At 44.6% G+C, this 17,659-nt stretch overlaps 1 protein-coding gene across 1 annotated transcript in view; it reads left to right on the top strand.

Annotated features, from left to right (window-relative positions):
• Window positions 1–9,516: 9,516 nt before the first annotated feature.
• Window positions 9,517–17,659, top strand: part of LOC106567400 (E3 ubiquitin-protein ligase RNF43) — a 184,090-nt gene continuing 175,947 nt past the window's right edge. Inside the window, exon 1 of the mRNA XM_045693380.1 lies at window positions 9,517–11,123. Within this exon, the coding sequence (XP_045549336.1) occupies window positions 10,884–11,123 (240 nt within the window). The 5' untranslated portion in view covers window positions 9,517–10,883. The remainder of the gene's footprint in view (window positions 11,124–17,659) is intronic.

Raw genomic sequence — 17,659 nt, 5'->3', positions numbered from 1 at the left:
CGGTCGACGTCAGCGGTCTTCCACCTTTCATTTTCCATTTGTTTTTTCTTGTCTTCCCACACACCTGGTTTCAATTCCATCATTACATGTTGTTTAACCCTCTGATCCCCCCACGTCCTTGTCCGGAATTGTTTGTTGTAAGTGCTTGTGCACGTTATGCTGGTGGTTGATGGGTTTTGTACCCATTTGATTTATTGTTCTGTTAACGGTGTTTTTATTATTAACCTGTTTGGGATAGGGGGCAGTATTTTCACGGCCGGATAAAAAACGTACCCGATTTAATCTGGTTACTACTCCTGCCCAAAAACTAGAATATGCATATAATTAGTAGATTTGGATAGAAAACACTCTAATGTTTCTAAAACTGTTTGAATGGTGTCTGTGAGTATAACAGAACTCATATGGCAGGCCAAAACCTGAGAAGATTCTATATAGGAAGTGCCCTGTCTGACCATTTCTTGTCCTTCTAGGGCATCTCTAACAAAAATAGAGCATCTCTGCTGTAACGTGACATTTTCTACTGCTTTCATTGGCTCTAGGAAGGCGCCAGAAAGTGGAATGAGAGCTCTTCAGTCTGGGCGAAAAACAGCAGGGTTTTTTGTGAGTGGTCCTTCTGGGAACAATGACACTGAGGCGCGCATGCACGAGACGACTCCATTTTTTCCTTTCAGTGTTTGAACGAATACAACGTCGCGCGGTTGGAATATTATCGCTATTTTACGAGAAAAACAGCATAAAAATGTATTTTAAACAGCGTTTGACATGCTTCGAAGTACCGTAATGGAATATGTTGACATTTTTTTGTCACGAAATGCGCCGGCGCGTCACCCTTCGGATAGTTACTTGAACGCACGAACAAAACGGAGCTATTTGGATATAACTATGGATTATTTCAAACCAAAACTACATTTGTTGTTGAAGTAGAAGTCCTGGGAGTGCATTCTGACGAAGAACAGCAAAGGTAATCCAATTTTTCTTATAGTAAATCTGAGTTTGGTGAGGGCCAAACTTGGTGGGTGTCAAATTAGCTAGCCGTGATGGCCGGGCTATCTACTCAGAATATTGCAAAATGTGCTTTCACCGAAAAGCTATTTTAAAATCTGACACCGCGATTGCATAAAGGAGTTCTGTATCTATAATTCTTAAAATAATTGTTATGTATTTTGTGAACGTTAATCGTGAGTAATTTAGTAAATTCACCGGAAGTTTTCGGTGGGTATGCTAGTTCTGAACAAAACATGCTAATGTAAAAAGCTGGTTTTTGATATAAATATGAACTTGATTGAACAAAACATGCATGTATTGTATAACATAATGTCCTAGGAGTGTCATCTGATGAAGATCATCAAAGGTTAGTGCTGCATTTAGCTGTTGTTTTGGTTTTTGTGACATATATGCTAGCTTGAAAAATGGCTGTGTGATTATTTCTGGCTGGGTACTCTCCTGACATAATCTAATGTTTTGCTTTCGCTGTAAAGCCTTTTTGAAATCGGACAATGTGGTTAGATAAGGAGAGTCTTATCTTTCAAATGGTGTAAAATAGTCATATGTTTGAGAAATTGAAATTATAGCATTTTTAAGGTTTTTCGTATTTCGCGCCAGGCGCTACCATTGGATATTGGTGAGGCGTTCCGCTAGCGGAACGTCTGTCCATAAGAGGTTTTAACAGCACCATTGTAAATCAGTTTTTGCTCTCCTGCGCCTGACTTCTCTACCACCAGTACGCACCCCTTACAGAATTCTGGACCAAACTTATCGAGTCAGCAGGAGCAGGTATCCCGGGTATTGGGGTGGAGGAGCGCGTCCGGGAGCACACAGCAATGCTCCACCATCTTGGCACCGCCATGGACCGCGTTGTCCAGACAATGGACCGCTGGGAGAGACAGGGAGTTCTCCCAGCGCCTTCACCAGCACACCCGGGGTCTCCACTACGCGCCCCTCCTTCTCCTGGTCCCAGTGGGATTCGTCTCTCCCTTCCCCAGGAATACAATGGGACGGCTGCGAACTGCCAGGGGTTCCTCTTGCAGCTGGACTTATACCTGGCAACCGTCCACCCGGCTCCTTCGGCCGTGAGAGGGTGGCCACCCTCGTCTCGTGCCTCACCGGGATACCGGAGTTTCGTGTGGAGAGAGGGAGATGAGGCGTTGGACCAGTTTGAGGAGTGAACGCCGCTTCCATCTGAGGCAGGGGACGAGGAGCGCCCAGCAGTTCGCCCTGGAGTTTCGGACCCTGGCTGCCGGCGTGGGATGGAACGACAGGGCCCTGATCGATCATTATCGCTGCACTCTGTGCGAGGACGTCCATCAAGAGTTGGCCTGCAGAGACACCACCCTCACGTTCGACCAGCTGGTGGACCTGTCCATCCGGCTGGATAACCTGCTGGCTACCCACGGACGTTCAGATCGGGGTCTGTTGGTTCCATCCCCTCGCACCCCCTCTCCGATATCAATGGAGCTGGGAGGGGCGGTGCGCAGGGAGACCAGAGGGGGTTCCAGCTCGTGCACCATCTGTGGCCGCAGAGGTCACACTGCCAGTCGGTGCCTGGTTGGTTCCTCTGGGTATCGAGGCAGCAGGCAGGGCGCTCAGAGGGCTCTCACGGGGTTGTCGCGAGAGTGCTTGGGGAGGTGTTTAGGGGTTTCCTTTGGTGCTACTACGGTGGAAAGTCCAGACCAGGTCTCCAACGTGCGCATTCTCCCTGAATATGCCGATTTGGCTCTTGCTTTCTCCAAAAAGAAGGCGACTCAATTTCCACCCCATCGACGGGGCAATTGTGTGATAAATCTCCTGGTAGACGCTGCACTTCCCAGGAGTCACATGTATCCCCTCTCACAGGCGGAGACGGAGGCTATGGAAACATATGTCTCCGAATCCCTGCATCAGGGGTATATTCGGTCCTCCACTTCACCCGCCTCCTCGAGTTTCCTTTTTGTGAAGAAGAAGGAGGGAGGTCTGCGCCTGTGTATTGACTATCGGGGTCTGAACCAGATCACTGTGAGGTATAGTTACCCGCTACCGCTCATAGCCACAGCGATTGAGTTAATGCACGGGGCACGCTTCTTCACCAAACTAGATCTCAGGAGCACTTACAACCGGGTGCGTATCCGGGAGGGAGACAAGTGGAAGACAGCTTTCAGTACCACCTCAGGGCACTATGAGTACCTCGTCATGCCGTACGGGTTGATGAATGTGCCATCAGTCTTCCAGGCCTTTGTAGACAAGATTTTCAGGGACCTGCACGGACAGGGTGTAGTGGTGTATATCGATGACATTCTGATATACTCCGTTGCACGCGCCGAGCATGTGTCCCTGGTGCGCAGGGTGCTTGGTCGCCTGTTGGAGCATGACCTGTACGTCAAGGCTGAGAAGTGCCTGTTCTTCCAGCAGTCCGTCTCCTTCCTAGGGTACCGCATTTCCACCTCAGGGGTGGAGATGGAGAGTGACCGCATTTCAGCTGTGCGTAATTGGCCGACTCCCACCACGGTAAAGGAGGTGCAGCGGTTCTTAGGGTTTGCCAACTACTAGGTTAATCTGGGGTTTTGGTCAGGTAGTGGCTCCCATTACCTCACTGCTGAAGGGGGGCCCGGTGTGTTTGCAGTGGTCGGCTGAGGCGGACAGGGCTTTTGGTCACCTGAGGGCTCTGTTTACCTCGGCTCCTGTGCTGGCCAATCCGGATCCCTCTTTGGTGTTCAGAGTGGAGGTGGATGCGTCCAAGGCTGGGATAGGAGCTGTGCTCTCTCAGCGCTCGGGTACACCACCGAAGCTCCGCCCCTGTGCCTTCTCGAAGAAGCTCAGCCCGTCGGAGTGAAACTATGATGTGGGAGACCAGGAGCTGTTGGCTGTCGTAAAGGCCTTGAAGGCGTGGAGACATTGGCTTGAGGGGGCTAGACACACTTTCCTCATCTGGACTGACCACCGCAATCTGGAGTACATCCGGGCAGCGAGGAGATTGAACCCTCGTCAGGCAAGGTGGGCCATGTTTTCACCCGTTTTGTGTTTACCCTTTCCTACAGACCAGGCTCCCAGAACGTGAAGGCAGATGCATTGTCCCGGCTGTATGACACAGAGGAGCGGCCCATGGATCCCACTCCCATACTCCCCGCCTCCTGCCTGGTGGCGCCAGTAGTGTGGGAGCTGGACGCGGACATTAAGCAGGCGTTACGTGCAGAGCCCGCTCCCGTCCAGTGTCCCGCTGGGCATCTGTACATCCCTTCCGCTGTTCGTGACCGGTTGATCTATTCGGCCCACACGTCACCCTCCTCTGGTCATCCTGGGATCGGTCGGACAGTGCGCTGTTTGAGCGGGAGGTACTGGTGGCCTACCTTGGCTAAGGACGTGAGGGTTTATGTTTCCTCCTGCTCAGTGTGCACCCAGTGTAAGGCTCCTAGGCACCTGCCCAGAGGGAAGCTACACCCCTTACCCGTTCCACAACGGCCTTGGTCGCACCTGTCGGTGGATTTTCTAACCGATCTCCCCCCTCACAGGGTAACACCGTGATCCTGGTCGTTGTGGATCGGTTCTCGAAGTCCTGTCATCTCCTCCCTCTGCCCGGTCTCCCTACGGCCCTACAGACTGCGGAGGCCTTGTTTACACACGTCTTCCGGCAATACGGGGTGCCTGAGGATATAGTGTCTGATCGAGGTCCCCAATTCACGTCTCGGGTTTGGAAGGCTTTCATGGAACGTCTGGGGATCTCGATCAGCATTACTTCAGGGTTTCACCCCGAGAGTAATGGGCAGGTGGAGAGAGTAAACCAGGATGTGGGCAGGTTTTTGCGGTCCTATTGCCAGGACCGGCCGGGGGAGTGGGCGGCATTTGTGCCCTGGGACGAGATGGTACAGAACTCGCTTCGCCACTTCTCCACTAACCTCTCTCCCTTCCAGTGCGTACTGGGGTACCAGCCGGTTCTGGCGCCTTGGCATCAGAGTCAGACCAAGGCTCCTGAGGTGGACGACTGGGAAGCTGTCCGTGTTCACCTTCAGCAGGCTGTGCTGCGCCAAAAAGAGAACGCAGACCGCCTCCGGGTCTGGCTCTCGACCCAAAACCTGCACTTCTGCCTGCCCTGCCAGAGGCTAGGTCCGCGGTTTGTGGGGCCATTTTAAGTCCTGAGGAGAGTGAACGAGGTTTGTCATAGGTTACAGCTTCCCCCCGATTACCGTATTAACACCTCGTTCCATGTGTCTCTCCTCAGGTCGGTGGTGGCTGGCCCGCTCCAGGAGTCTGAGGTGCGGGAGGTTCCTCCGCCCCCTCCTGACATCGAGGGGGCCCCGGCGTACTCCGTTCGTTCCATACTGGATTCGAGACGTCGGGCGAGGGGCCTTCAGTACCTCGTGGACTGGGAGGGGTATGGTCCAGAGGAGATATGCTGGGTTCCGGTGGAGCACGTGTTGGATCCTTCAATGCTGAGAGAGTTCCACCGTCTCCATCCGGATCGCCCTGCGCCTCGCCCTCCGGGTCGTCCCCGAGGTCGGTGTCGATGCGCTGCTGGAGCCACGCATCGGGGTACTGTCACTACTTCAGCCGAAGTTGGTCCCTCTCCTTGTTCGGACGGTGTTCGGCGGTCGACGTCACCTACATTCTAGCCATCGCTGATCCATTTTTCATTTTCCATTGGTTTTGTCTTGTCTTACATCACACCTGGTTCCAATCTCATCAATGACATGTTGTGTATTTAACCCTCTGTTTCCCCTCATGTCCTTGTCGGTGGTTGTTTGTTTGTTTGTATGTGTACTCACTTTTATTATTTTGTATATTTTGGTTTTCGGAGTTTTGTGAGCACTTATTAAACGACTCTGTTTATACCAAGTTTGTTCTCCTGCGCCTGACTTCCCTGCCACCAGCACGAACCCATTACAGGATCCCTGTGGTGTTTAAAGCAGAGCTGCTGTCACCTCAGAAGCAAATGTTCATCACCATCGACTGTTTCAAAATGACCAACTTTACAAGTTTAAACCGCCAGCTGAATCTTTATCGGTTCAGGAAGATGGCCACAGGGGCTCGGGAAAATAGTGATTGCTCGACGGACAGGATACAACACCACTTCCACAACCCCAACTTCAAACAAGATCCATCCGAACTGCTGGTGAATCTAAAGAGGCTGACAAGCAAAAACAAGGCGAGGATGGAGGCTGCCCAAGAAGTGAACTGTCGGTCCCCCAAAAGTTTCCGGCGACTCATGGCCAATGGTGAGGAGGAGGTCAAAGTAGAGAAAAGAGCTTCACTCAAATTGTCAATCATGTCTATACCCTGTATTTAAAACGAAACAAGTAACTACAGTAATTTAATTGCCAATAACTCAAAGAACATTCTTATTTGTGCCATAACTTGTTTTCTCTTAATTTCTCAGCCTTGCTATAATTCGATGTTTCCACAGGTTACATGTTTGTTCGACAGGTACACCGACCATCTCCTTACCAACAGTACAACCAAAGCAGAACCCAGACCATGAAGGAGTATGATCGGACCCCCATCCCACCCCGCGGCTGTATCATGGGTCATGGGGATGCCCCCTCCCCTACGACCATCTACACAGACAAGGGAATCCCCATATCCGTCATCCACCACTTCCCTTCAGACACTTCCTGCTCTGTGCAGTCCAGTCCGACTACTGCGCACATCCAGCATGGTTCACAAAGCCTGGCAAACCCTAGGCCCAAGTTCAACAGCTTCATCCCTCACCATGCTGGTTTTTATTCCCCTGGTAACTATAATAAACCGTGCCATGGAAGCACCCATTAATTACACACAGAAACACTGTGATTTCCTCACAAACTGCCATAGAAGTTTAATTAACATACTTTTTGATTGTGTTTGTTTTTTCAGCATTGTTGTGCCAGTGCAGCCCCCTAGGTTCAATGGACTCAAACTGCCATAGTGTCCACCAGACAACTCCCTCATACTCTCATTACAGCTACTACCAGGTAGGATGAAATCAAACTGCTAGGCCTACTCATATAGCAGCATGTCTGTGAATCGGCCCAGTTAGATCTAAAATTCATATGTGTGGAAATATGGGGAGCATATAAGTCAAAATGTAATGCTTGAATATGAAATTGCCGGCCTTTTATGCATTGCTATAAAATTGATATGATTAATCCTGATTTCTAGCCAAGCTGTCCTGTGGGGTTTTTGTATCATGGCAATCAAAACCAGGACTGGCAGAGCAGGGAAAACTAGAAGGCCAAGAAGAGTGATGTCAACTTGGACACAGTTTTCCAGATAGTGGACGAACTGCACCACAGTTCCCCCAAAATACGCATGGTCAAAGTGTAAACCCCAGAGCGCCAGCAGCCGGTCCTGGCCACCTCTACATCGTCAGGGCCCCAGCCCACCACACATATCAACAGCTCCCCTCACACAGTCACCGTCTCTTCCCAGATTGACTCCTCTGTCAACTCCAGCTTCCTGCCTGGCACAATACTGATGGATGCCAGCACAGTGACTCCACGAGGGTCCATCATTATAACAGTCCTGGTGAACATTCCTTCTCAGGGAATTGCCATCATGGTCGGTGGTCATGCAGCGGAGCAGCCAATTCAAGAGGGAGGAGGAACCTTTGCCTGTCGACGCCTATAAGAAAGTTAGCTAGCCTAGCTTAGTAAAAACATGGTAGATAGAGGCTATTATTCATCAAGAAACAAACCAGTGTACCTAAGCTCATTATCGTAAAGTTTAATAATTTGGAGTTTAAATAATGTAGAATTGTGAGTGTAAAAGAAAAGCAAAGATATTCAGTTCGTATTCCTTGGTAATAAATGTAAAAAAAAACATGTATCGTATGGATGGTCAGTGATCCTGATGAACTCTGTTTTATAATAAGAGGTTGATCATGCTGTGATTTATCCCAGTGCCCTAAGGAAGCATCCAAGTACATCACCAAGGTGAAGGAGATGGAGGTAAAGGAGATCAAGGGGGTGGATGCAGAGGTCTGCAGTGTTCTACATTTACATTTGACATTTTAGTCATTTAGCAGATGCTCTTATCCAGAGCAACTTACAGTAGTGAATGCATACATTTCATACATTTTTTCTTTTGTACTGGCCCCCCGTGGGAATACGAACCCACAACCCTGGCATTGCAAACACCATGCTCTACCAACTGAGCCACAGGGAAGGCGTGACGTTTCAGTGTTCTACATGACAAGTTTCAGCATCTTGGCAGAGGCATCCAGGTTTTCAGTTCAAATGTCCTGGTACTGGGTAAAGTTCATGATACCACCACCATATTTTACAGTAGGTATGGGGTTCTTTTCTGCATATGCAACTTTCTTTCAATGGTGTGTGTGGCCAAAGAGCTTTATATCCATGTATTCAACAAATGTATATGACTGGTGTTTGCTAAACGGCATTGGCACTTGGATTGCAACTAATGCTATGGTTAGATGAAAATGAAAATAAAGCTCTTTGGCAACAGTGAAGAGTTTTGCGTCGAAAGAACAATGCATATGCAGAAAATACCTCATCCCTACTGTAAAATATTGTGGTGGATCTTTGATGTTATGGGGTTATTTTGCTTCTACATGTCCTGGGGCCCTTGTTAAGATCAATGGCATCATGAGCTTTACCAAGTACAAAGAGGAAATGTTTGCCAAAAACCTAGTTTCCTCTGCCGGAGGTTGAAACTTGGCTGAAAGTGGATCCTCCAGCAAGACAATAACCCCAATTACACATCAAAATCCACAAAGAAATGGTTAATTGGCCACACAATCAACAGTTTGCAGTGGCAGTCTCAGTCTCCAGAATTGAACCCCATTTGAAAATCTGTGGTTTGAATTGAAGAGGGCAGTTCATGAGCACAGACAAAGGATATCAAGGGCCTGGAAAGATTCTGTATTGAGGAATGGTTTAAAATCCCTCCCAATGTGTTCTCCAATCTCATTAAACATTTTAGAAAAAGGCTGTGTTGTTATCCTGGCAAGGGGAGTTTTTTTTAAAGAAGTAATTTCTTGTTAAACAATCTCTTTCTCTGAGCAATTCTATTAAGTTAGTATAATTATTATTTTTTTTTTACATACACTATAGCTCAGTATTTGTATATATTTTTTACAGTCTTTTTGCTCATATTTATCAAGGGATCCAATCATTTTGATAATCTTCCTGCGGCCATACATAACCAAGACTTATTTGTCTTTTTTTGTTTTTAGTTAAAGCACAAGTAACCTTAATGTTTATTCCTCATTTGTTTTAGTTTGACACCAAAAAGTGACATTTTTACACAATTTTGAAATGCAAAAAAAGCAACAAATCTATTTTAACCTTGAGTCATTCAAAAAAAATCTCTATCGTTATTATGATTAAAATGTGATATAATTAATTGGATATTTGCATTTCATTTATTGCATCATGTAGTTCTTTATATGGGGCCCTCAAAGGTGGATTGTCTACATTCCAGAATCTTCGATCTAAACGAGGTCAAAAAGTGGCGCTTGGCTGTTACCAGGGTTGTCCGCTGGAGGCCGCCCCGTGTCTTCTTTAGTCTGTGGTGTCACTAGCTCGTGCTCCACCCTCGGTAACAGGCAGTCAGCAGGTAGACGGTCAATGAAAGCCCAGGGGAGGGAGACTACGAGAGGCAGGCTTCGGGACTTCGCTTAATGTACAGTGTCTTTTTCCAACTTTTCAATGTTTTTTTATGAAGACCAATAACAGTGTTTTAATGACTTGCGTTCCTTCGATTCTACATTTGTTCTACATTTTCAGTAACTTCAGTAAATTACTGGAGTTTAGCGTATATATATTTTTTCGGCAACCGCGGGAAGTTTCGTTTCAGAATTGTTATAAATGTCAGACGTGGTACTCGGGAAAAGATACAACTTTTTTGGAAGATGGCAGGAAGAAAACTGGTTTTAGATGCGTAACAACTTAAGCAGGCGATAGACGTGAATGCGTCGGCTGCAGAAATGACACGTGATTTCTACTGCTAATTAATTAACTAGTTATAACATGCTATGTAAATAATGTCAACGGTTCCATTGGATTAGCTAGTTAAACATGTCAAAAGTCCGGAATGCTCCGTTGTCAACTTTATGGTGGCATTTTTGTCGAGATTTAGTCGCTACAGAGCTTATGAAAGTTGCTATAGCATTTCCGTCGTTGTTTACTGTATGGTCGACTGTCATCTTGGAATCAGTCTTATCAACATCAATTTGACTTTGTTCATCTCGGTTTCTGAAGTTCAACAAACCTTGCCATTCGTTTGAAACCTATAGGGATACAGTGCGTTGGGGATAGCCTACATTCACACATCTAGCGTAAAGAATAGTAGGGGGAATTGCTTTTGAGGTACTTGTTGCATCTGGAGTCCGTCAGCGAGATTTTACCAATTTTTTCCTTGCTCTGGAAATGTGACATGGAATACCGGTAAATTGGATACACTTTTTAAACCAGACGTAACTGTAGCATGTTTATAGTGGGTTGGTCACATAATTAATTATCAACATTGTTGCAAAAGATTTTTGAAATATTGCCAGTGGTTGAAGATTACAAGAGCCGGTGTTTTGGAAGTGTCCGGACTGAACCGACTGACAACTTCAACCTGCACATTGAAAATGAGGACTGGGCTACTGTTTATCTCGTGTAAGGACTGGAGCTCGTGTTGTATGTGAAGAGTGAAATCATTAACTTGTTTAAACTGGAACAAACTTTTAAAGCGGGGTAAGAATTAATCAGAAATCCACAAGACATGCATCCACAAAGACAACATGGCAGTCAGTGAGCCTTAAAACGTTGGATTTAACCCTGTTTATCGAATAGTTTTCACGGGTTTTTACATTTTAGAACCCACAAAGAGGAGGACCGTTGCTGGGCCATATATTTCCTAAATCAACTCCGGTTGTTGACAGCTTTGAAGTCCACGATGTGCGGCCGGAGCCCGCCGCTGCAGCCGATCCAATGACCGTTCCCCAGCGGCGATTGGCCGGGCTCTGGCCGTGGCTGCTCATAGCGGCCCTGCAGGTGGTGTTCGGCCAGACGGGCCTGGAGCTGGCGGCGGCCGTAGAAACGGAGCGCTCGGCCCCAAGGGCTGTCATCAAGGTGACACTGCTGAGACACGAGCCCACTGGGAAGCCCATCACTCTGGAAGGGCTGTTCGTCGGAGGGAGCGCCGGTTCTGCAGAGGGGAAGCTCATGCAGGTATGTGTCACGGTCATATAGGTTTCCAGGTCCACCTGATCATGTGCAATGCAAGTCAAGTGCATACTGGCTACATTTTCTTGGTTAGCTTTCAATAACTCTTTGGTAATAAGTTTAGCAAAGAGTGGTTATTGGCTTAAAATACCTCATGCATCTTTAATCAATTATGTCACATGAATTCAGTCCATGGAGACATCTTGTGATATAGGCTGGCCTGGTAGTCCATTGGACTGTGGAGTATTGTTTCAGATTTTTATGCATTGCTTGGTACAGTATGTCACATTGTGAAATAACATCCTCCAGAGGACCACTTTAGGCATCAAGCCTGTCCGATCTGATGGTTATGGCTTGTTTTGACAAGATTTGGTTTTACCATTTTTGCCACCCTGACTCTTCACCTTGGCAGATTCACCTTGGTAAGCTCTGATGTTAACACTGTGCCATATCCTAAACCACAAAACCCCCATGGCAGTGTTAAATCTCAGGCCAACTTTTTTGTCATCTTGTTGTTGATCTCAGTCACTATAATGTAATAGGTTATTGAGCTGCTAGGCATATAACCCTTCGTTGTCACTCTGTCTCATGCATGCTGTCTGTGTCAACCATAGAATTAGGAATTAGAATTGAATAGGATCTCTATATCAACATTCCTCATTAACAACAGTGTTGACATATATATTTATAGAGCTCTGTTTGTTTTAATTTTACCTTATTCCCATTTGTCTTCTTCCTGCCTGCCAATAAAATACTGGTTAGGGGTGAGAGTGCCAACTTCTCCACCCAAACCTTTTATCAAACTGAGGGATTTGTAGAACCTAAATTATTAGGGACAGCCATGCCCAGAAGTTGCCAAAAAACTCCCTTTTTTAATGTTTTTTTTTTACTGAACAGTGTGATTAAATACCAAACAATGCATTCCATGCAAGTTCAACAGTTGAGATCAAAAGCTGCATTGTTTAAAAAAAAAAGTTAACTTGCTCGTGCCCTTACTGTACACAGTGCATAATGGAAATGCATACATGTGGGCTGTACTGTAAATGTTCCTATTCTGCAAGCCAGGCCAGTTCCTGCGCTCTCTGTGATGCATAGTTTGGATTCATGCATGGATTAAGGTTGTTGGGGAACTAAAGCAAGGCTAAGTCAATTTGTTTCCAGTCTGAGAAGAAAGAGGGACGACAGATATGAGATACATAGAGTCTTGTCTGTCCTCACTCACCAGGTGCATAAGGCATTTTGAATGGACAACCAGATGCTGCAGATGGCCATAATTGATAATGAATTAGCCTACACAGCCTTTTCCACAGGGAATGTCCAATATTAGACATAGCGGTGAAAATGATGACAGTAGATTAATTTAATATAAAATATATACTCAGTACGTCGAAGTGTGTGCACGTGTGTGTGTGTGCTTGCGTGTGTGTGATGTTGATTTTTTAGAGGTGTATTGCATAGCAGTGCTGCTGAAAAGATCAAAGGCATAAGTCAGCTTTCCGGGTCTTTGTTCATTTACATTGAGGCAATGAAGCCTTTCCTTTCCTTTGCACTGAGTGTTTCTTTGATATCTCACCTTAGATATGAGTGATAACATTTGACCTGACCTTGAAGGAGGAGTGGATTACAGTTTGACAACAACACTGAGGTGTAGACCTAGGTCTGTCTGTCAGAAAGTGATTCCTAGATTACTGTTTTACTGAGTCTGCATCCCAAATGGCATCCTATTCACTATATAGTGCACAACTTTTGACCAGGGCCCATAGTTAAGTATACAGGGCCGATTCAGACTAAGGACATGTACATCATTACGCCTTTCCTACGCACTTCTCAGTAGTTTGTATTCAGACTTACCTTATGCAGGTGAGTAATGGGCTTTGCAGGCGTGGTTTCTTTGCTCGCGCTGAAAACATTTAATTCAACCAGGAAGAAAGGTAAACTAACGATGTAATGGAATGATGCAAATTGTTAGGAAACTAACTCTAGTCAGTGACAGTTATAAACGTATGTGGGTATAACTGATGGTGGCTACCGATAGTGGCCAATATTTAACACAATACAAATTGTCAACAAATAAATACAGTGAAAGTCTGGGCATATAATTAAAACAGTCTAGAAATCATAAATCAACTCGGTAGGTTTGGTGATATACTGTCATTTACAGAAGCCTATAGCTTGGGTCCCCAAATTTCATCCCAAGTTATAAGAGCAGGATTTCAAAAACTTCCCTGTGGAAAAGGTGATATGTTGATATGCTTCAGTTTGCTGCTATATGACTGGTTTCCAGTGATCATTATTGTGTGTTTAAAAGGTAAAATAGATCTAAAACAATTGTCATTTATATTTTCAATCCCCTTATCCAAATGGCTTCCTCATTTACTTCTTATCAATAGATCTTATCAATTTGTAAATTACAGTGCATGGAGAATGGTGTTATTTATAGGGGGAAAAAATAAATGAGATGTTGTTCCACTTAGAACTGACAGGTTGCTCGACCTTATTCATCGTTTCATCGCTTGTAAAGGTGGTGGAATCAGAATAAGGAGTATCTGTAGACACACCTCCGCCACACCTTCATTTATTTCATCTCGACACCCAGCGAATAGCGGGTGAATAGCATGCTATTCTCATGCTTAAGTTCAAGGTTAGAATACACTTAGAGAGAAAAGTGCATCAAAAGGGAATTACGTTCCATTTACGCGAGCTTAACTCAGGTCGGAATTCCCCATATAGCGAATAAGGTGCTATTTAGGCTGCGTTCTGAGTATTGGTGGGCCAGGGTGGTGGAGGTGATTGCTGACATTACAGTATTTCCCTGATGGTGTGAAGTGATGCATATTTAGGCTTCATACTGGTTCCCTTCTATCTGCTGTTGTTCACTCAGCTCAGTTCGGTTACCTAGGGATAGTGACAGTGCTAATCCAGCGATGATAAGATCCCTGTTTATTTTTCCTTCAGAAGAGAAGAAATTTCAACACCACTAGGTCTTGGAATTGCCAAGGACCTAATGCTAGGATAGTATCACCGATACGATATGTATTGCGATTCTCACGATTTGATATGTATTGCGATTCGATACTGCCATTTTATTGCGATTCCATGTTCCAAACATATTGCTCACCATTTCTGCTGCAGAGCGACAAGACCGAGCCTTGAAAAATTAATGTGCTGAAAACATGTTGTCTCACCATTTAAAAAGAAGATGAGAACAAGCTAGAGAAGGAGAAATACCAGAGTTTTGGCGCAGTTAGTTAGCCTGCTAGCGCTAGCTAATGTAATTTTTACTCTTTGCGCTTGCAGTCTGTTCCCCAACTGTTGTTTGATATTTTATTTAATTATAGAGAAAATTGGTAGACATATTTAGCTGTCATCAATTGCCATTGACTACAATGCATTATGAAAATGTGTCTAAAGCAGTAGCAAACCGTAACTACTGGACCTAGGCCTTCAGTGGGGAAAAATAATATTCCAACACGTTGTACAAAACTCAAAAATCAAGAAAAAGAACGAACCATAGCATCACTTAGGTGGTTTTCACACCCCCGAGTGCATTTACCCCCTTAGTTCAGCTTGTTTGGACTGGTGCGCACACTCTATCCGCACTCGGGGGCGCACAACACACCATGGTTCGCTCAAGGGCCGATTCAGTTCGTACCGCAATCAGATTTTAGCTGGCTAACGTTAGCATTGCTAGCTATTGTTGACGAACTTTGCTAGCTAAGTTTATTTAGACTGCCATCTGTCTAAATAAAATTTGACAACATGATACTGCTGGCAAAGTTGTTTCCCACTAAATATACTACTTTAGCAATGTCATCGTATTTTCCAGGCATTATAGTGTAATTTAGACGAAACAGTACTTAGCCTCTGTCCAGAATGACTAGGCTTATCACCACTTTAGGGCACCACTATGGTGCTGCCGATAGAGGGCGGCTTGAGAACGTTGATAACAATGGATGACGCGACCCAGTGATGGAGGTGCAAGCTTTGAATAACTTTGGCAAATGTATGTCAATCTATCAGGCGTGATGCAGTTCCTCCAGAACCCTTCAGCAATGATTCTGTAAGGAAATAAATGCTGAAGTGCAACACTGGAGAGATGAGAGTTGCAGGCTCATGTACATCAGAGTAGAGAGAGGGAGAGAGATCATATAAAGTGAATCTCATTTTAGTTCTGTGAGAGATACAGGTGCGCTTCTCACTAGAGGTCGACCGATTAATCGGAATGGCCGATTAATTAGGGCCGATTTCAAGTTTTCATAACAATCGGAAATCAGTATTTTTGGACGCCGATTTGGCCGATTTTTTTATTTAAAAAAATAAATAATTGGACCTTTATTTAACTAGGCAAGTCAGTTAAGAACACATTCTTCTTTTCAATGACGGCCTAGGAACGGTGGGTTAACTGCCTTGTTCAGGGGCAGAAAGACAGATTTTTACCTTGTCAGCTCAGGGATTCAATCTTGCAACCTTACGGTTAACTAGTCCAACGCTCTAACCACCTGCTTTACATTGCACTCCACGAGGTTACGCGAATGCAGTAAGAATTCCAAGGTAAGTTGCTAGCTAGCATTAAACGTATCTTATAAAAAACTATCAATCAATCATAATCACTAGTTAACTACACATGGTTGATGATATTACTAGTTTATCTAGCCTGTCCTGCGTTGCATATAATCGCTTAGGTACACGTTGCTCCAACCATAAACATCAATGCCTTTCTTAAAATCAATACACAAGTATATATTTTTAAACCTGCATATTTAGTTAATATTGCCTGCTAACATGAATTTCTTTTAACTAGGGAAAATGTGTCACTTCTCTTGCAAACAGAGTCAGGGTATATGGAGCAGTTTGGGCCGCCTGGATCGTTGCGAACTGTGAATACTATTTCTTCCTAACAAAGACAGCCAACTTCGCCAAACGGGGATGATTTAACAAAAGCGCATTTGCGAAAAAAGCACAATCGTTGCACGACTGTACCTAACCATAAACATCAATGCCTTTCTTAAAATCAATACACAGAAGTATATATTTTTAAACCTGCATATTTAGCTAAATTAAATCCAGGTTAGCAGGCAATATTAACCAGGTGAAATTGTGTCATTTTGCGTTCATTGCACGCAGTCAGGGTATATGCAACACTTTGGGTAATTTGTCAGAATTTTACGTAATTATGACATAACACTGAAGGTTGTGCAATGTAACGTTTTGTTTTCGAGATGATAGTTTCCGGATTCGACCATATTAATGACCTAAGGCTCGTGTTTCTGTGTGTTATGTTATAATTAAGTCTATGATTTGATAGAGCAGTCTGACTGAGCGATGGTAGGCAGCAGCAGGCTCGTAAGCATTCATTCAAAATAGCACTTTAGTGCGTTTTGCCAGCAGCCCTTCGCAATGCATTGCGCTGTTTATGACTTCAAGCCTATCTACTCCTGAGATTAGGCTGGTGTAACCCATGTGAAATGGCTAGCTAGTTAGCCGGGTGTGCGCTAATAGCGTTTCAAACGTCACTCGCTCAGAGACTTGGAGTAGTTTTTTGCCTTCCTCTACATGGGTAACGCTGCTTCGAGGGTGGCTGTTGTCGATGTGTTCCTGGTTCGAGCCCAGGTAGGAGCTATACTGTTACACTGGCAATACCATAGTGCCTATAAGAACATCCAATAGTCAAAGGTATATGAAATACAAATTGTATAGAGAGAAATAGTCCTATAATTCCTATAATAACTACAACCTAAAACTTCTTACCTAGGAATATTGAAGACTCATGTTAAAAGGACCCACCAGCTTTCATATGTTCTCATGTTCTGAGGAAGGAACTTAAACGTTAGCTTTTTTACATGGCACATATTGCACTTTTACTTTCTTCTCCAACACTTTGTTTTTGCATTATTTAAATCAAATTGAACATGTTTCATTATTTATTTGAGGCTAAATTGATTTTATTGATGTATTATATTAAGTTAAAACAAGTGTTCATTCAGTATTGTTGTAATTGTCACTATTACAAATAAATAAGTAAAAACAAAATCGTCCGATTAATCGGCATTGGCTTTTTTGGTCATCCAATAATCGGTATCGGTATCGGCGTTGAAAAATCGTAATCGGTCGACCTCTACTTCTCAAACTTTGGTCTCAAACATACAGTTGAAGTCGAAAGTTTACATACACCTTAGCCAAATACATTTAAACTCAGTTTTTCACAATTCCTGACATTTAATCCTAGTAAAAATTCCCTGACTTAGGTCAGTTAGGTTCACCACTTCATTTTAAGAATGTGAAATGTCAGAATAATAGTAGAGACAATGATTTATTTCAGCTTTTATTTCTTTCATCACATTCCCAGTGGGTCAGAAGTTTACATACACTCAATTAGTATTTGGTAGCATTGCCTTTATATTGTTTAACTTGGATCAAACATTTCGGGTAGCCTTCCACGCGCTTCCTACAATAAGTTGGGTGAATTTTGGCCCATTCCTCCTGACAGAGCTGGTGTAACTGAGTCAGGTTTGTAGGCCTCATTGCTCAGTTCTGCCCACAGA

Source organism: Salmo salar, chromosome ssa13, assembly GCF_905237065.1.
Source record: "Salmo salar chromosome ssa13, Ssal_v3.1, whole genome shotgun sequence".
NCBI lineage: Eukaryota > Metazoa > Chordata > Actinopteri > Salmoniformes > Salmonidae > Salmo > Salmo salar.
Note: the sequence above shows the minus strand (reverse complement) of the source record. Positions and strands in the feature narration are given on the sequence as shown.